We start from the raw sequence: 18,615 nt of genomic DNA, 5'->3' as shown, positions 1-18,615 counted from the left end.
GTCTACCCGAGGGGCCCACTTGTGCCCTCGCAGCCTCCACTCGTGTCCCCAAGACACCCACTCTTGTCTACCCAAGGATGCCATTAGCCCCCACAGGGGCCTCAGCTGTGGCTCACAGCCTCCAACACAGACCCTTACACCCCTCCCCTTCCCCTGCTCCCCGCATGTCTTTTCCCCCTCCCTCGCATGTTCCTGTGGTCACGCGTGTTTCCCCCCCCCCTCCCTCGACCTAACTCCCATTGGCCACTGCTGGTCACGGTCCCGCCCCTCCCTGTGACGTCAAGGCCGCCTGGCGCGCCGGGAGGAGTCGCCGCTGCTCCGCGCGGGGCCGGGGCCGCAGCCGGTAAGGGCGGGGCAGGGCGGGGCGGGGGTAACCCACGCGTGGAGCCCCTCCCAGGACTGTCCAGCCCTGTACACACGCGTGTTTCTTTGCCCCTCCCGTTGCCCACTCGCCCCGCGCCTGCCCGTACGGGTGCGAGGCGGGTGGGCAACGGGAGGGGCCCCACGGCGTGTGTTTCTCCTCCTCCCTACTCGTGTCACAGGTGGGAGTGGGTGCCCCCCCACCCCGGGGCGCCATGCCGCTGGGGCAGGATGGACCCAGCTGGAAGAAGAGGACCGAGGATATTCGTCGCATCTACGACTTCCGAGAGGTCTTGGGCACGTGAGTTGCAGAGTTTGGGGGGGGCGCTGAGGGGGTTGGCACATGACACGGGTGACAACCCACTCGTGGTGGTTGATGGTGGGTCCACTTTGGCTGACAGAGGGATGTCCAATGCTGTATAAAGCTCTTAGGCAGGATTATCGGGTTAATTACAGCAGGGCTTAGGGCCTGGTGGATGCCAGCAGGCTGCCTGCCACCTGCCCCACCTGGGCTCCTACGATGGCTCAGCTGGGCACCAGTGGCCCTGTTAGCCCTGGGTGCCACCGGGCTACTGATACTCCCCTAGCCCTAGTGTGACATAACTCTGGCTGCTAACAGTGCCATGGCCTCATCCTGCCTGATAAGGGGCCAGTGCAGCTGCACTAGGGGACATTGGGCACACTCCATCCCTGGCAGGGCCCATGTCTGTCTGGCCCACTTGTTTCTGTCCTATAAATAGCTGGACTTTCTGCCCGTTGCCATGGCAACAGTGGCATGCCAGTGTTGGCTGGGGCTGCTGGTCCCTCCTGCCTGCTCACCCCTTGTCTTTCCCGATCCCCAAGGGGGGCCTTCTCTGAGGTGGTCCTGGCGGAGGAGAAAGCAACACGGAAACTGGTGGCCATCAAATGCATTGCCAAGAAGGCGCTGGAGGGCAAGGAGACCAGCATTGAGAATGAGATCGCCGTCCTCCACAAGTATGGGCTGTCCCAACACCAGGGATGGGGATGGGGGGGTGTCCTGCTCTGTGCCCCTTGCCCCAGCACACCTTCCCCCTGCCAGTGCCCATTGCTGGGTGTTAGTAGCAGCCCCCAAACCAGCCAGCAGCACATGACGCTCCAAGGGGCCAAGTCTGGCTGTGCCCTGTCTGGTGGGGGCTGGGGGGCAGCCAGGAGCCTGCCTTATTCCCTGTGCTTCTTCCCTGCAGAATCAAGCACCCTAACATTGTGGCCTTGGATGACATCTACGAGAGCAGCACCCACCTCTACCTCATCATGCAGCTGTTAGTGATGTTGGGGGGCACAGGAAGTCTAGAGGGGTCTGGGGATCTTGGGAGGAGCCATACTGAACAGTGCTGTCCATCCATGCAGGGTGTCAGGGGGAGAGCTCTTTGACCGCATCGTGGAGAAAGGCTTTTACACCGAGCGGGATGCCAGCGCCCTGATCCGGCAGATCCTCGATGCTGTCAAGTACCTGCATGACATGGGGATTGTCCACCGTGACCTGAAGGTGAGCAGTAGGACACACGGAGACACAAGCAGCCTCCTCTTGCTGTGATGGGGAGGGGACACCCAGCATCACTCCTCCCTGACCCTGTGCTCCTCGCAGCCCGAGAACCTGCTCTATTACAGCCTGGAGGAGGACTCCAAGATCATGATCAGTGACTTTGGGTTGTCAAAGATCGAGGGCTGCGGCAGCGTCATGTCCACAGCCTGTGGCACCCCTGGCTATGTGGGTGAGCACCTGTCATGGACTACCACTGGCCTGTGTGCTGGGTTGGGGTCCTCCTCTTGGGCTGGGTTCACCACTTACACCTGCTGTTGGCCCCCAGCCCCCGAGGTGCTGGCACAGAAGCCCTACAGCAAGGCAGTGGATTGCTGGTCCATCGGGGTCATCGCCTACATCCTGTACGTACCTTCCACTCCCAGCCCCCTCTTCTCCACGGGGTCTGGCCCCTGGGGCTGCCTGGGGCCAGCATCCTCCTCCCTGCCAACCCCCAGGCTCTGTGGTTATCCTCCTTTCTATGATGAGAATGATGCCAAGCTCTTCGAGCAGATCCTGCGGGCCGAGTACGAGTTTGACTCACCCTACTGGGATGACATCTCGGACTCAGGTGAGCTGGGACCACCAAGGTGGGGTGGGATGCTGATGCAGCATCGCAGTAGGTGCGGGGTGGGTGGAAGTGCTCATGGCTGGTCTGCACCCTGTCCCAGCCAAGGACTTCATCCAGCACCTGATGGAGAAGGACCCCAGCAAACGCTTCACTTGTGAGCAAGCCCTGCAGCATCCCTGGTAAGGGTGGGGGGTCTTACCCCTGCTCACCTCATGGCAGCTGTGGGGTAAGGGAGACCCTGCTGACCCCTCTCTTGCCCCAGGATTGCTGGGGATACGGCTCTGGACAAGAACATCCACCAATCAGTGAGCGAGCAGATCAAAAAGAACTTTGCAAAGAGCAAATGGAAGGTGAGAATGGGGTGCTGGGAGAGTGTGGGGTGCCAGAGGTGTCAGGGTGGTGCAGGGGTCTCCCTAGGCACCTTGTGCCAGGTGAGGGACTCTGTCGGGTTGGCAGCAAGCCTTCAATGCCACGGCGGTGGTGAGACACATGCGGAAGCTGCAGCTGGGAACCAGCCAGGAGGGCCCTGGGCAGACAGCTCCTACCAGCCCCTCTGAGAGGCTGGTGGGGAACACCAGCAATGGTGAGCCCTGACCCCACCTGTCCCCATCTCCTACTTTCTGGGGCTGCTGTCAGGCTTTCACCTGGCTTCTCCCCACAGGGTCGGACTGCAGACGCTCACTCACAAGCAGACCGCAGCGCCTCTCCCCAGACTGAGCACAGCCCCCCCATGGCCACATCTTGGGAGTGCTGGGGAAGGGGCCGGGGGTCCCAGCCCTGCTGTGAGCACAGCAGGGGGTGCGGCCCCTGTAGTGCTGGAGCAGAGGGGGTGGTGCAGGGGCTCCCTGCCCTGTTCTTCCCGGGACTCTCCTCCACCACAGGCTCGCAGCAGAGCTCTGCACTGGGGCAAGGGCATCCCCCAGGAACTCTCACCCCTCACCCGGCTCAGGGCTATGGCCTGGGCTCCCTTCCTGCCCTCCACGCCTGCCCTGGCACAGCAGTGACCCACACCCACCTCTCCACAGCATGTTCAAGGAGAATTTTCCAAATAGATGTTTCTATTTTATTGCTTGTAATAAAGGCAAGAGGCCAATGCTGCTGGGCTTGACTCTGCCCCAGGGCCAGCTGGACACACTCCTGGCCTCCTCAGCCTAACTGCCCAGGGCAGCACCTCAAACACAGAGTAAGCCAGGGACAAGAAGCTGCCCCCACCTTTGTGCTTCCCAGACTTGGAGCAGGTACTGCCATTCCCTCTCAGCAGGGCTCTGTCTCTCCTGGAATGTTCCTAGTGGGTCACATCTCCATGGCTGTCCTGGCCTTGTTTTCCCCGATCCTGGCTGCTGGCTAGCTCCTGATTCTTGCGGAGGTCGGCACAAAAGAGGACCTGGCACAGCGAGCGATGATGGGGTGGGCATATCCAGAGGGCAGAGCTAAGGCTGAGCCCCAAGGTGCCCAGGAGAGCAGTACTCACTGCCTGTGCCCAGCCCGCATGGGAGCCCCAAAGCCCTCGAAAGAAGTTGCCTGTGGAAAGAGGATGAGCATCAGTGCTAGGACCACTAGCACCTTCCTGGGGAGGGGAGGAGGTGTCCCATGTCAGGGCCTAGCCCTGCCCTCACCAATCTCCTGGTGGGCCCGGGGTGTCAGGCTCCTGCCACCCAGTACAGCACCATAGCGCTGCCGTGCAATGCGCCAAACATGGGTGTCGACCGGCACCGCCTCTGCCTTGTCCAGGGCCATCAGACAGACACAGTCAGCAACCTGCCACCAGGCAGCACTGTTAGTCCCTGCTGCTGGTTCCCACTCCCCATACCCACCGCGACCCAGCACCCACTTTTGCACCCACACCCGGCAGGGTGCACAGCACCCTCCTGGCCTCAGCATAGGGCACAGCACGCAGTGCCCGCAGCCCCTCAGCACCGAGTCCCTCGGCTAGGGCTTGCGCGGTCCCACTGACGAACTTGGCCCGGTACCCAAAGCCCAGAGCCCGCAGCCGGTCCTCGGTGTCGGCACCTGCAGGGAGACAGCAAGGGGACATGGGTGGGCACAGGCGAGCCTGCGGTGAGCTGGCAGTGACAGGATGAGGGCAGACCTGTGAGTGCTGAGAGGGGAGGGAAGGCGTGGACAGCCTGGTCATCGAGGTAGCAGAGGCGTCGGCCAAAGGCCTGGCAGAAGCGTTCGATCATGGCAGTGATGCGGGATATGTGGTTGTTGGAGGTGCAGATGAAGGAGAGGAGGCACTCGACGGGATCCTGCCGCAGCACTCGCACGCCTGCCAGCAGGACGCGGTGAGGGTCGTGCTTGACAGGTGCCACGGCACCACCCCGTGGCCCAGCGCCACCTCACCTGGGAAGTCTTTGGCCACTTTGCAGAAATGGGGGTCGGCCGCACCCCAAGCGCGGTACAGGGCTGGCAGCCCCACGTCCAGCTGGAAGTAGTCGCGCAGGATCTGCTCCATCTCGGCAGCATCGAGCATCGCTGCCTCGGCAGGATGCCCATTCTCCTCCTTGCCGTACACCGTGTACCAGAGGCGGTCCCGGTCCTGCCTCAGTGTCCAGACGTGCTCCCCAAGCACACCCGTCCAGGCGCCTGGGCTGCTCTCCCACCACCTACCGCACATGGGGACATGAGGGCTCGGCTTGATCCCGCCAGGATGGGCTGTGGGAGGCCTGGCGCCCTGTGCTGGCTCACCGGAACGTCTGTCCGGACGACAGCACTAGGTCCAGCCGCAGCTCGGCCGGCGGGCACGGCAGGGAGCGCCACAAGGATGGGCAGGCCGAGGGTGTTTTCCGCAGCTTCATGGCGGGGTGGAGTGAGAGGCGCGGCGGGGCCGGCTGCTTCCCCCTGCCCCGTGGAGGCGGTGAGGCCACGCACCGCCTGCACCCCTGTCCCGGCTACCCGAGCCTATCGCCACCCCAACGTTCACCTTTGCCCCGAGCTCTGCTACAAGGCTCCACACGTCCCTGCACCCCAGCTCCCCTGCCCCACAGCCCCAGCCCCTCCTCAACCCAGCCAGTCCTTTATCCGGCCCCCCCGCCGCTGCCCCACCATAGACGCCCCCCGCGCAGGCAGAGCGCCCCCTCCGCGCCGCCGCTCTGCCCAACTTCCGGCCCAGCCCGCCCGGCGCCGGAAGCGCGTCCCCGCCCCGCGCCCGCTCCCCGCCCGCGGCTCCGCAGCGGAAGTTTATTTCCTAAGAATCAATAGATTTTTTTTTTCTTCCTTCAAAATAAATACAAACAACGTCCGAGCGCGGGGTCGGCAGAGCCGGCCCCGGGGCAGTACGGGGGGCCGCCAGCACAGCATCCCGGGGAGCCGCGGGCGGGGGAGCGGGCACCGGGAGTGTGAGAGCGAAGCGGGGACGAGGGGGACCGCCCCCCCATTCCCGGCCCCCTCTGTGTCCCCCCGTGGATGCAGACCAGCTGCACGGGGGTTCCCCAACCCCGTTTGCCCTGAGATACGGTGGGGAATGGAGGTGGTGGCGAGGGGTGGGCAGGGGAGCAGCCGGTGGCAGGGGCAGGGCCGGGGGTCCGGGGCTCAGTCGCTCTCGCTGGAGTCGCTGCTCTGTTCGCCCTGCACCTTGTTGCGGTGCTGCATGGCGCGGTGGTAGGCGATCTGCACCGACTTGCGAATGTTGGACTTGCGGCCCTCTAGCATCTTCTCCTTGTCCAGGTCCTGGTTGACTCCCAACGGCACCAGCTTCGTCCGTGGCAGCCACTGCCTGCGGGGAGCAGGGGGCCGCCTCGTTTGAGGGTGACAATCGTCTCCCAGACACCCTCCTGCCCAAAGCCCCCGCAGGGTGCCCCGGCCTTACCAAGTGCGCTTGTTGTCGAAGAACAGGACAAGGTAGAGGTGCTCGCGTGCTTCCTGAGTCATCTGCTCCCCCAGCTTCAGCACCTCCAGGGGGGGCACGGGGATAGGGACTCCGTGGTGGAACATGCCTTCCCGCGGCATCTTGGGGTCAATGATCTGCCCGGAGAGCGGGGGAGGGATGAGAGGGAAATGGGGACACCGAGCACTGCTCTGTGGGATTTCAGAGACCCCAACGGCAGGTAGGAGGGCGCAGCCAGAGTGGGACACATATTTTGGAGGCCTCAACAGCCGGTGGGAGCATGCAGGTACAGCAGGGGACATGGATTCTGAGGCCCTGACAGGGGGTGACGGTACTCACCAGTGCCGGGTAGGAGGGGTATCCCCGGCACTTAGCCCACACCAGGTCCAGGGCATCCAGGGAGGAATCCTCATCCTCGGACAGCCACCCTGCACCGCGCCCCATGCCCTTGCGCACCACTGTGCCAAAGGAGAGGGGAGTCAGCTGCATTCCCTACCATGCAGCTGCATTGCCACGAGGCTGCTGTACTTACTCCCATGCCCCACGCCTCGCCCTGTGCCCACGGAGTAGGACTCATTCTCTGTCCCTGAGGTGTCCTCACTGCTGTCCTCCGGGAAGTTCACTCGGGAGAAGGAGGGTTTCCCTCTGCCCTGCTTTGAGGGCGTTGTGCTGTGGAGAGAAGGAGCAAAACTAGCAGCAAGAGCCATGTAAAGCTTTTGAGAGGGGGACACACCAGGGATAGTGAGCTGCAACTGCCAGCCTCAGCACCACAAAAGGTTTCGTTGAGGTACCAAGAAGAACGGTGGGATGGTGCTTCTGCTGGGGCAATGGCTGGACTCTCAACTGGTTTTACCCAGAACAAGCCAGAAGACAGGCACAGATCTGAACTAGAGGCACAGGCAAGAACCCGCTGGGAGGCCCAGTGTAGAGCAGCTGCTGTGCCAGGAGGAAGTTCCCTGGTTCACTCTCCCTCTGAGCCCTTTGCTGCACACTCACACCTTGGGGGTTTACATTAAAAAGCACAAACCCTGCTGTTTTCTGGGGCTTATCCAACAGCTGGGTACCAGAGTACCACCAAACAAGCTCTTAGAGCCACCTGCTGCTATCCTGGGCAGCAACAGCAGAGTCAGAGCTGTGCTGGGGCAGTACCTGGTACGGTCTGAGGCGGCGCTGCTGCTGCTGCTGCTGCTGGACTCTGAGTCAGAGCTGCTCCGGGGAAGGTTGCAGTCGTTGCGGTACACCAGGAAGCTCTTCTTCACCGGCTGGTTACCGCTGCTGAAACCGTTAGCTGGAAGGTCTGCAAAACAGCCCACCAGGAGAGTGTCACCACCATGCAGGACCCCAGCAAGTGCTGCTGGCAGGACTGCAGCTACCCAGCTGCACAAGGGCAGCTGCTGCACCCACCCATGGGAGCATCTTCGTTGGACTTGTCGCTGTCACTGTCTGAGCTGGAGCTGGGGCGTGGGCTTCGCCCTCGCTTCCGCTGCCGCTGGGAGGACCCCATGATCGGGAGCTGGGGGGGGCCGATGGGGCTGTTCCCGTGCCCTGGAGTGATCTGGCTGTCACGATTCTTTGGGGGGCGTCCTGGACGTTTTGGAGGGCCTGCAGTTTTAGGGTTCTTCTTGGAGAAGAGTACTGAGGTCCTCCTGCCAACTTCATGTGCTGGCGTGGAAGAAGAATTAGGACCCAGACCTGCAAGAGGGAGGAGAAGGTGTCAGCTGCAGACTGTGGGACTACGTGGCAGCAGCATCAATGAAGAGCTTTAGTTCTCAGGAACATTATCTCAGAAGACTCTCCATCCTGAGCTTTGCCACAACTAGGCCCTCAGGGTCAAATTATCCAGTCTGCTGATAGTAAAAGCTAGATGGGGACACCAGAGAACCCTCAGCCAGTCAGGGATGCCCTCCTTTTGCCTTGGCAGCAGCCCCACAGAGACTGAAGTACAGAATAGGAAGCAAGCAGGAATAGACCCCCCTGACATGCAGCAGTTGAGAAGCTCCACTGCACCCTTGAGAGGCAAAGGCACTAAAAAGAGCTTGCTTTTCCTGGTGTCTTAAGGTGATGTAGAGGTGGCAAACCTTCAGTGACACCTGGCAGCTCTGCCTGGAGCTTTTGGTGTGCTCCCCACAGAGCCCACCTTAGTATCTCTGTCCAGGCCAGGGAGCTGGTGGGTAGCCCAAGAGGACATTTGGAGCTTGGCAGTGCTGCTCCAACTCCCTCCTGTGTTCCTACAGAGGGACACTGAAGGCAGCCTGCTCCATAATGCCCCTAGAGAAACAAGGCAATGCGGCAGAGCCGGTAGAGTCTGGCAGGAGGAAACAATCCATCTTGTGCCCCACATCACACAGCTGCAACTCTCAGTCTCTGGAATGACATCCAGCTCCTTGGCCACAGAAGTGAGCTCACTGGGTGAACACTGACCACAGCTGTGAATGCCAGTGACCTGCTGACCCTTGCTCAAGGCAAACACACATCAGGCTGCAGCTGCTCCAGATGCAGGAGGTGTCCCCCTTCTGCTGCAAATCTCCACTGGCTTGGCTGGCATGACTCACTCCATACTACCTTGCTGGGTGCTATCCTTAGATGGGTACACTGGGAGGGAGACAGGGGAGGTGCAGGCTTTACACTCTACACCTACAGAGGCACTACGGGAAACAAGAGATCCCTGACAGGGAGTGGGAAACAAGGCAGCGCCAGGAGGCTGCCAGCTCTGCTCCTGAGAAGTAAGGCACGTGCAGAGAGCTGCCCTCCTGCCACGGGCCTGTACAAAGATGGTTTTCCACCGGTCTCCCAAACCAGCAGTATTCCAGAGTGAAAAACTAGCAGTCTTCTGGAGAGACCGGTACCTTTACCAGTTTCCTGGCTGCTGCTCTCTTCTGCAGCACTGTCTGTCTGCAGGTCCTTCTCGCAGGGGTTGTGTGACTGCAGGACTCCCCTGGCAGAGGAGCCGTGCCGCTCCAGTCCGTCTCGGCCCAGGTCCCGCGGGTGAGCCAGTTTCCGCCGCAGCACTGTGATCTCCTTCTTGATCATCTTGGCCCGGCGGGACCGCCCTATGCTTTGCTTGCCAGCATTAACCTCATCCAGCCGCTCCAGAAGGATCTTCAGCTGCTCCTCCAAGGGCAGGTGCTTCTGATTCTCTGAGAGCAGTAGCCGTACGTCTTCTGCGGGAACAAAGAGGAGCAGGTGGATGAAAGAAATCAGGAACTCCTTGGAACTCCACTGACTGAAAGGGCATGAGGCAATCCGGGTTCCCTGCATGAGGGAAGCAGCTGACATGGTATTGAACACCTGTGAACATGGGAAGTTACCCTAAAACATCTGGAGAAAGAACTAGTTGGGACTGCTGGAGAAAGTAGGCAGATCAGCAGCTTGGAGAATACCAGGGCTCCCATCATCTAGGGCACAGACACCGCAGGAAAAAGAAAGAGAATGTTAACAGGAAAAACAAGAGTCCTGAAACAGGATCCTGAAACATTACGCAGCAGGGAAGTTCCTCTGAGCCTGTCCTGCACTAGAGCAGAGAGAGGGAAAACCTAAAAGCATCCTTCTCTGACAAACTGTTCCTGGCCGTGCCCCCTACTGCCTACAGACAAGAAGAACTACAAGCACAGAATCAGTGAGACTTGGCTGGGGAGTACTGGAAGCTGTGTGGCAGCCAGCAAAGCCCCAACTCTGCCAGGGCTTTACCTCTGAGCAGCCCTCATATCTGGGCCAGGGAATGAATACCCACCATCCTCGATATCTTGGACTGGAGCCTCTTCCACAGTCACACAGTGAGGGAAGTGCATGCCTGTCTCAAAGTCAATGCCCATCTTCTCTGCCTGCCGGCGAGCCTGCCGCAGAACGGCGCCTCCCTGCTCCCGCAGGCGGATGGCTGCCCGGTAGAAGATTGTGTCTTTGGCATTGTATTTCAAACAGTTGTTGATAATCAGGTTGAAATCCTCCTCAAAGTCATCGAAATTCAGATAGCGATAGGCTTCCAGATTTTGTTTCATTGTCTGAAAATCCATTGGCTTCTTGATGTGATCCAGGTAGTCTGGGACCTGCATGAGGAGAGAGCCAGAGCTAAGGGCCTGGGAGCCATCACTTAGCATCATCTGCTCCAAGAAAACAGTTGTTAGAGGAAACAGGTATTGCTCCCTGTGTTCTGCCCAAATGCACATCGGGGAATGCCGTCTGCTTCTGCAGCTTGAGGAACAGTAACGCCTCCAGACTAGAGAGCCCATGTGCTGTGCTCCACCTGTCAGAGCAAATACACGCTCGGAAGAAGTTTTATGGCTCCAGCGCACCCATCCTCTCCTCCTGTCTGTGGGCAGCTGGGATCCAGTATGCTGCATGGCATTTCCCAGGGAGGGAAACCACAAGTGCAGCCTGGGGGAGAGGGTGAGTGCAGACAGGTAGAACAGAAGCGCCCAGGCAGCAGCAGTGGCTGCAGACAAGACCACGTAGCTTCCTCCCCAGCTCTGCCAGAGCACCTCTATGCCAAGCTGCTGCCAGAGCCAGAAAGAGCCAGCACAGCCTTTCCCCTCTTCCCCAGGCAGGGACTTGACCATGATTGCAGGAATTGTTTCTCTTATCCCCTGCAGAGACAGTCTGAGGGTCAAACCCGTTCCTGTGCTTTGCTCAGTCTGTTATCTAGCAGAGGCCTTCTCCAGAGGACAGATAGGAGTGTACCACCAATCAAGGGCCAGCATTCTGCCTTTCCCTGCAGGACTCCCCAGCTGCTCACAGACACAGGGAAGGCACCAGCAATATGCACAGAGGAACTGCTGAGTGCTGCACTCCCAACAAAGCTGTTCTGCATTCAGCTCACACAGGAGGGGCACTGCTGCACAACCCCCCATGGCTGAGTGGTGGTGGGATGCAGGAGCCAGCACCAGGCTGCCTGGGGGCGCCTCCAGACCAGACAGTGCCCTGGGCAGTCCTTGGCACCAGCAAGGAACAAATCTGAGTGAAGTAGAAATCTGGGGGAGGGGGTTCTTACTTCGTAGATTTCTGTTACCTCAGACAGAGGGACCGGCTCGCTGAAGATGTTGCCTGTGTCTTTCTCCTGCAGCTGCTCAAGAGTCTTGCGGAGGAGGATGAGGAAGGGCGTCAGCTGCATTTCCAGTGCCACCTGCTGCACTTTGATCTGAAATGGAGAAATGGAGCAGAGCTGAGCCACTGCCCAGCAGCCAGGGCAGTCCCTGCAAAGCAGCAGCGCTGACACCTCTCCTCATGCCAAGGGCAGGGGCCAAACCTCACTCCCACTGTCTCTGGGGAGTGGAGGTGTAACAACGCTCCAGCACCTGCACATTCCGCTCAGCCTCACAGCACAGCCCCTTTGCTCAGAACCACCAGGGCAGGGCACAGCATAGCACAGGGACCCTGGCACACGCCCAGCAGCACTCCCAAGAGCTCATGCTCATGCCCACCCCAGCAGCACCCCACAGAGGGGCAAACAAATGTTACCGTCTCTCTCTTGAGCTTCTCCCGCTTGCGTATCAGCTCCACCAGCAAGCGTGCACGCTCTAGGTCATGGCGGAGGCGCTGCCATGACTTCAGCTGCTCCTTCAGGGCCCAGTTCTTATCCTCAGTGTCTCTCTGCAGGAACATCAGAGGTCATGAGCTGACAGGAGATGTATTCCCATCTCCACCTTCCTGACCATGTGCTGGGCTCTCCTCTGGCAAGGGAACCAACATGCTTGACCCACTGCTTCAGCAAAGGTCCCAGTTCCTTTGTTGTGACCTAGGCAGGTAACTCAGAAACAGTCTAGCCTCTGACCAGAGATGAATACTCCTTGGTCACCAAGCCCTCAAGATGCCAGGAGACAGACATCCCTCCATCTGTGGAAATACTCCTCCTACCATGACTGATCACCAGCAGTTGCCCAAGAGCACAGATCAACAGTATCAGGGTCTGTGCTACTGCTCAGAGCTCTGGCAAAGGACAACAGGATAAAAAGAGAACCCAGCTCTGGTTGCTTTCACTTCCAGAGCACATAAAAATGCTGAGTTTTATTCTGCCATAGCCAAAGATGTGCAGAAGCAGTCTCAGCTTTTCTACAGCAAATAAAAATGAGAGGGGCCAAAGGCAGGAGAAACCCCTGCCTGTCACAGCCCTCAAAGGGCTCAGAAAGAATGATTTAAGGCTGAGACAGGGAGCCAGAAGAAAAGGTCTCTGGCACCAGAGACCTCGCATCTGTGAAGCACTGACTGAAGGCTGAGGCAGACAGCGGGCTGGAAGCAGCATCCACAAGGAGTGCTCCTGGATCGGTTTCAGAAAGTGGAAGCAAGGCCTTCTTTCCTTCCAGACTTTCTGGAGATCTCCAGCCTTCCCTCTCAAAGCTAGCTGACAGCACAGCCTCTAGACTAGAGCCATTTCTGACAGATCTGCCATTGCCAACAGCTAAAGCACGACGAAGGAGCTAATGTCTGCACAGCAGCAGAAGACAGCAGGATTCCCTTCCTGTGGCAAGCTGCCAGCGGCGCTGCTGCCTGGCGGATCTCTGAATGCCAAGAGCAGAGAAGGTGAAGCAGTAAAAGCAGCTGGGGCTGTCCTTTCTTCACCCAGGGTCTTGCAGCCTGCCTTCTGCACGCCTGCAGGCACTACATGCAGCAAAGGCTCTGAACCCACCACTCCACAGGCACAGGAAGCACCCACACACAGCCAGCACGCCAGCGAGCTGCCCTCACCTGGTCGCAGTTCCGCTGGGACTGCAGGTGCGTCTGAAGGCGGCGGAGCAGGGGGACACCGTTGCGGGACTGCCTCTTCAGAGTCCAGTAGCTGTGCAGCCTCTGCATGAACTGGCTCTTCCTCTGGATGGTTAAACGGTTTGTAATCTTACTGAGCCTGAAGGATGGGAAAGAATCACAGAGCGCATCAACTAAAGAAGTGTGGTCATGGCAGGAGAAGCTCTGGATGTGGAGGACATGTCTGCAAGGCCGACTGAGGAATTCCTCAGGCAGAGAACACCCTTTCCTGTGGCAGGAATTCCTGCAGCACCAAGTCATGCAGGCCAACCACCTCCCCGAGTCGGCTGCAATGGAGGGCACCGGGAAACATCCAGCTTTGCCTCTCTAAAACACATCTTTCACTTCTACTTTCTGCCAGCTTTTGGGCAAAAGCCTGGGGCAGGCTACACCAGATCATGGTTCGACACAGCTGCATCAGGTGCTGGGCCTTTAACAGCTCCCATGGTCCCTGAAACTGCTTGCTCTATAGTGCTGCTATCCCAAATCATTATTTACTGGAGGGACACTCATGGGGACAAAGGCCCTGGCCAAATGTTACCAGACAAACTGGAACCCCAGAAAGCCCTTAACTTGACCAAACCCAGCAAAATGTGAGGAGGGAACAGGAGACATGAGCACAGGAGAACTCCTCCCCTAGCTAAACACCACAAAAGGGATTTTCCTGCTCTTCACAACAGCAGAAAGCCTAGAGGGGCTGGGACAGCCTTGGTCAGCAGAGCTGGAGAAAGATGCCTTGCTAGCAGAGGGCAGAAGAGAGGAACCCTTGGCAGCTCCATGTCTTGCTGGGTCAGGTCTCCACAGGGGATGGCCCAACCTGCATCAGAAGACTCGGCTGAGGAGCCTGAGGAGAGCAGTTCCATGTGCCACCACCAGCCAAGCACAGCTCCCCCAGGAAGGCATTTGGCATTCTGGCAACAGCTCTTGAAGAATAATTAATCCCAACAGGAAGGCCTGGGGAGAGGTTAACAGCTTCTGGCTCAGTATGGGTGTCACTGTGAGGGCAATGATAGCAGCAAGACCCTGTGAACTGCCTCCCAATGCATCCACATGTAAGGAAAGAGAATCCAGCCACAGAGCAAACCCCGAGTGAGCAAAAACATATGGTCAGGACACAGACCATGGCAAAAAGCCAGCAGCCTCAAGCAGAGTTCTGCCTCCCCAAGTCACCAGAACACTGGCCACAGAGCAAAGCCTATGGCTTCCATGTGCTCCTCTCTTCCCACACAGGAGATGGCTGTGAGGGTCCACAGAGAAGTGGCAGTCCCATTTCCCTGCTCTGTCACAGTCACGATCAATGGGACAGCAGGCATGGCATCACAGGGGTACACTCCAGCACAGCTTCAGCTGCAGGGAGGAGGAGAGCTCAGCAGCTCGAGGGGGTGGCTCACAACCGTGAAAGCAAATGCTCCTGTCCCAAACCTGTGTTTCAACCAAGTCATGCCTGCTGCAGGGGGATAGCAAGATCTAAAGCCATCCTAAGATTCTTCTTTGTGGTTTTGCGTGCTGCTGTGGACACCCAGAATCATAAACTATGTTGACAAATCCCAGTGAGGCTCTTACATGCTTGTTTCAGGATTTGCACATCAGCCCACTAATCAGCCCAGACACGCAGTGCTTACACCTGTAGTGTCCCATAAGCCTGAGGGGTCCAGATGCAACAGAATCACAACCCTCCAGTACCGTCCTGATAGTGCCATGCTGCCCTCATGCTGTGAAGACAGCTGTGCCCTGTACAAGCAGGAGTCCCAGCTCTTTCCAGCCTCCCCTGGCAGGCAGATGTGCCAAGGCTTTCTGAGCCCCACTGCTGCCCAGCTTCACTCCCACAGGCAGCACTGGACAGAGCTACTGCCTATGCTTGGCATGAAAAAAACAAGGAAGCCCAGCAAGGGCTAAGCAGCTGCTAGGATGGAAGAGCTGGGTTCAGCAGAGCACAGGGATCCTGATGAGACTTCTCTGCTCCAGAGCCAAGACAACTCCTAGGATTTGCCCATTTCCCAAGCTTGAATCGTTCCCACATTTCCATCTTCTCCTTGGGAGAGAGCAAACCCTGGCAGAAAGGAGAGCAGCCCACTCCTCCCACCCTGGTTTACTCCAGCACGTGAGGTCAGCACAACAGGAAATGAGTACTGGGAACCCCCATCTGCTTCCTGACATGCCTGGCCAAGTTTGTTCTCTGTCACTAAACTAACAGCAGCTATTTCCTGCCCCATCAAGGGCCTGGACACCTCCGTAGGCAGCACATCACCGTGCCTCTCTGCAGGACTCCCAGAGGAAACCATAGTCCTCAGTGAGAACAAAACAGAAAGTACCTGTGCAAAAAGCTACGGTGAGGAACAAGGTAACACTCACATGAAAAGTGGGACACAAGGCAGAGAGTAAGGGAGAAACTTCTCCACAGCCAAGGGAGGGCAGTGGGTTGTACCTGTGGGGGGGGATGCAGGGCACAGAAACCACGGGTGCTGCAGCTCGTTTCTCGGCCAGGATCTTCCGTGCCTTCTTCATTTTGATCCTAGACTTGGCCTTTGCTTTTTTGACTTTCTCAGAGCTCCAGCCCTTGCCCTCCTCCTCCTCCTCCTCCTCTTCCTCTTCCCCCTCGCTGTGGGAGAGGGCAGGAAGCCTGCGCACAGAGCCTGGTGGAGTGTGGATGTCGCAGTAGGCAGTTTTGCGCACACTGAAGGAGGTACCGTTGGCCCCTGTCTCCCGGACGGGCTCCATCTTCATGTAGAGCCCGGCCTGCTGGGCACAAGTGACATGGAAGGCAGTGTAGCAGTTGGCTTTGTGACACTGGATGCAAGCCCCAGAGCCACGCTGCTTGCAGATGTAACAGGTCAGCTTCCAGCGTGCGGGTGGAATGTGCTCAATGCTGTCAATAGGCTCCAGGAAGACGGTGTTGGCAAAGCACACCTCTGGGATCCAGAGGGCACAGACCACATGTGCCCAGCGTCCATCGTCTGTCTGCTTGAAGGCCCCCCCCTTGTTCGGGCAGAGGGCGCAGTCCACAGCTCGTGAGGGTGACTGCAGGCACCGTCGGCAGAGCCACTGTCCCTCTGGGATGTAGGGCACCCCGTAGCACTCCTGGTGCACAGCCAAGTTGCACATGTCACAGAAGAGGATGACATTGCTGTTCTGACACTCCCCATCGTTGCAGATGCAGCAGACAGCATCCTCATCCACCAAGGCATTGGGATCCCCCTTGTTGTGGCTCTCGAAGTAAGACTCCTTCTCCAGTCGGTCCATCAGGTACTCGAAGATCTCCTGGGGAATGGGACTCACGCCTTCAGTCTTCCGCCGCTCGTTCATGATGTCCAGCCAGATGTAATCTTCCTCGTCCATATCGTACTCCACTTCCTCATCCAGCTCCTCTGCTGACTTCTCAATGTACCTGGAAGGAAGGACAGTACGGGAAGGTGAGGGCACAGCTGGTGAGAGCTTGGAGCTGATGAACCCTAGCTCCTGCAGGGCATAGCTGAAGGATGGTTACTGACAATGCTACAGCATAAGGCACAAGGCAGGAAGGTGCAGAAGCAGGAGGTGTTGCTGTATCCTGAGCAGCACAGCAGCACAACAGCGTGTTGGGCACGACACAAACAAAACACTTATCTAAGGGGCCTCAGAGACACATCAGTGCAGACTGGGAGCCTGCATGAACACCGAGCAGGTGCTAGATGCTCTGGAGACAGTGGCCTCAAGCCCAAGACACAACAGTAACTAGGCATGGTGGCACTGCCACTGTTAATGCTGGCTGCACCCTCCTCTCTTTCACCCTAAGCAGTGGGTGAAGAGATGTTATTTAGAGGAAGGAGCTGAAACTCCAAGGCAGCTGCCCCAGCAACTAACAGTAACCACCCCCTACCCAGTGTAGGGAGCAGCACCACAGACACCTCAGAAGGAGGTTTCCTTTCTAATACCCTGCCACAAAATGATGTCATTATCCCATCCCAGAGACACAGTGCTAGCTTCTCAGGGCACGTGGTGACTGGGACAGCTGGGGTAGCTGCACAAGCATTACTTTGGTTCGGCATTAACTCCTTGCTTAAGGTATTCTTTTGGATAACTGCACCACAAAACCACTGAAGGAAAACTGAAGGACAACACAGAGAACTGAGCCCACAAACTGACACATCTTATGGATACACCATGGTCCTGGTGAGCTCTGGAGCTGTCTCTGCACACCTCCCAAAGCTGGTATAGAAGACAGGAAGACACATTTAGAATAGAATAGAATAGAATAAACCAGGTTGGAAGAGACCTTCGAGATCATCATGTCCAACCTATCATCCAACACCACCCAATCAATTTGGTTTTTGTTACAATCACACATGTTGTCCCAGCAAGGAAAAAGTACAGCAATCCAACTGTCACCAACAACCAAAGCAGCTGAGAACTCGGCAGGCACAAGGACCCATCAAAGCTGGAATGTGATGCCAGACAGAGCTTGGAGAGCCTGAAGCCATGGGCTGTCCAGCTCTGTGGGACCTGGAAGAGGCAGACAGAGGCCACTTCCACCAGATACAAACAAACTGCATGTACAGAGCAGAGCCAATACCACCTCCAGACCCAGGGCACGAGCCGGAGATGCTCAGGAGCCTCCCTCTGCCCTGGCCACAGACAATACCTGTAGTAGGAGGTGGGGCGAGGTGGGGCATCTGGGGTGTCCTGCTCCAGCTCCCGGTACACCACCTCAGGGAGCTTGGGGGTGGTGCCAACCGAGGCGTTGTGGTGATGGTGGTTGGAGTCCTTGCGCTTCTCCTTGTTCTTGTGCTTGCCGGACTTGGGTGGGACGCTCGGGGTCTCCGTGTTCTCTTTATTGCTCCCGTTCTCGGGCACCTCCTCAGGAACCTCCTCATCCTCAGACACCACATCGAGGTTGTCGAAGATGCTGATACGGTGGACACGGCCATGCAAGTCCACCTCTACCATGCGCTGGGCCTGTGCATAGGTCATCACCTCACGGCCTGGTGACTGAGAGGTCTCCGAGGGGCTGGGTGACTGCTTGTTGGCAGCACGGGCCTGCCGCCCTTTCTTCTTGTGCTTGCGCAGCGGTGTGTGCTGGGGTGGGGGGGGGTTGTCGTGGTCATAGTGGTAGAGGTGATACTCGATCCCGCTGTAGCTCTTGTAGATCTTGCGGCAGGTCCCCACCGGACACTCGTAGGGGGGTTTGGTGGCCCGCAGGTTGTGGCAGAAGGTCTTCACATCAAAGTCTACACCCATGGCGTCACCCACCTGAATAGGGCTGAGAGGGGCTGAGGGGAGCTAAGGGAGGCTGTGAGGGGCTAAGGGGGCGACGTGGGCTGAGGGGCACAGACGGGAATCGAGAGTGGATGAGGGAAGGTGAGGGCTGGGGGGGAGTCGAAGAGCTGAGGAAGGCTGAGGGGTGGGGGGAGGAGGGCTGAAGGGTTCAGGGGGGCTGTGGGAGGATGTGAGGGGGTAAGGGAGGCCAAGGGGCCGAGAGGCGCCGGGGAGCTAAGGGGACGAGGGGTTGAGGGGAACTGAGGGGACGAGGGGGACCGAGAAGCTGAGGTGAGGCCAGGCCAGGCCGGGCCGGGCCCCCCGCCCCGCCGCCCCCTTCCCAGTTTCTGTCGA

At 58.4% G+C, this 18,615-nt stretch overlaps 3 protein-coding genes across 5 annotated transcripts; 1 reads left to right on the top strand and 2 right to left on the bottom strand.

The window, feature by feature from the left end:
• Window positions 1–363: 363 nt before the first annotated feature.
• Window positions 364–3,568, top strand: CAMK1 (calcium/calmodulin dependent protein kinase I). Of its 2 annotated transcripts, none has more exons than XM_054180215.1 (10): window positions 364–661; window positions 1,204–1,335; window positions 1,566–1,640; window positions 1,729–1,867; window positions 1,967–2,093; window positions 2,190–2,265; window positions 2,359–2,471; window positions 2,572–2,650; window positions 2,734–2,821; window positions 2,903–3,568. In XM_054180215.1, the coding sequence occupies exons 1-10, from the start codon at window positions 576–578 to the stop codon at window positions 3,026–3,028; spliced, it is 1,041 nt and encodes a 346-aa protein (XP_054036190.1). In that variant the 5' UTR covers window positions 364–575; the 3' UTR covers window positions 3,029–3,568. The 2 variants fall into 2 exon arrangements, with proteins under 2 accessions (XP_054036190.1, XP_054036184.1); XM_054180209.1 differs by having other exon boundaries at window positions 366–661; window positions 2,928–3,568.
• A 66-nt stretch (window positions 3,569–3,634) lies between these two features.
• On the bottom strand, window positions 3,635–5,269 carry OGG1 (8-oxoguanine DNA glycosylase). Its single transcript, XM_009905938.2, has 7 exons — window positions 5,160–5,269; window positions 4,815–5,077; window positions 4,561–4,740; window positions 4,303–4,481; window positions 4,088–4,229; window positions 3,943–3,992; window positions 3,635–3,855 (listed from the first exon to the last, which is right to left on the bottom strand). The coding sequence occupies exons 1-7, from the start codon at window positions 5,267–5,269 to the stop codon at window positions 3,757–3,759; spliced, it is 1,023 nt and encodes a 340-aa protein (XP_009904240.2). The 3' UTR covers window positions 3,635–3,756.
• A 329-nt stretch (window positions 5,270–5,598) lies between these two features.
• On the bottom strand, window positions 5,599–18,550 carry BRPF1 (bromodomain and PHD finger containing 1). 2 transcript variants are annotated; one of them, XM_054180095.1, is made up of 13 exons: window positions 17,648–18,550; window positions 15,455–16,414; window positions 12,973–13,129; window positions 11,749–11,880; window positions 11,300–11,428; window positions 10,028–10,340; window positions 9,150–9,458; window positions 7,702–7,989; window positions 7,447–7,594; window positions 6,830–6,966; window positions 6,637–6,755; window positions 6,280–6,434; window positions 5,599–6,186 (listed from the first exon to the last, which is right to left on the bottom strand). In XM_054180095.1, exons 1-13 carry the CDS (start codon window positions 18,241–18,243, stop codon window positions 6,003–6,005), a joined length of 3,627 nt encoding a protein of 1,208 aa, XP_054036070.1. In that variant the 5' UTR covers window positions 18,244–18,550; the 3' UTR covers window positions 5,599–6,002. The 2 variants fall into 2 exon arrangements, with proteins under 2 accessions (XP_054036070.1, XP_054036061.1); XM_054180086.1 differs by having other exon boundaries at window positions 9,144–9,458; window positions 17,648–18,549.
• Window positions 18,551–18,615: the final 65 nt, after the last annotated feature.

Source organism: Dryobates pubescens, chromosome 1 (assembly GCF_014839835.1).
Source record: "Dryobates pubescens isolate bDryPub1 chromosome 1, bDryPub1.pri, whole genome shotgun sequence".
Taxonomy (NCBI): domain Eukaryota; kingdom Metazoa; phylum Chordata; class Aves; order Piciformes; family Picidae; genus Dryobates; species Dryobates pubescens.
The sequence above is the reverse complement of the archived record's forward strand: the minus strand, read 5'-3'. Positions and strand labels throughout refer to the sequence as shown.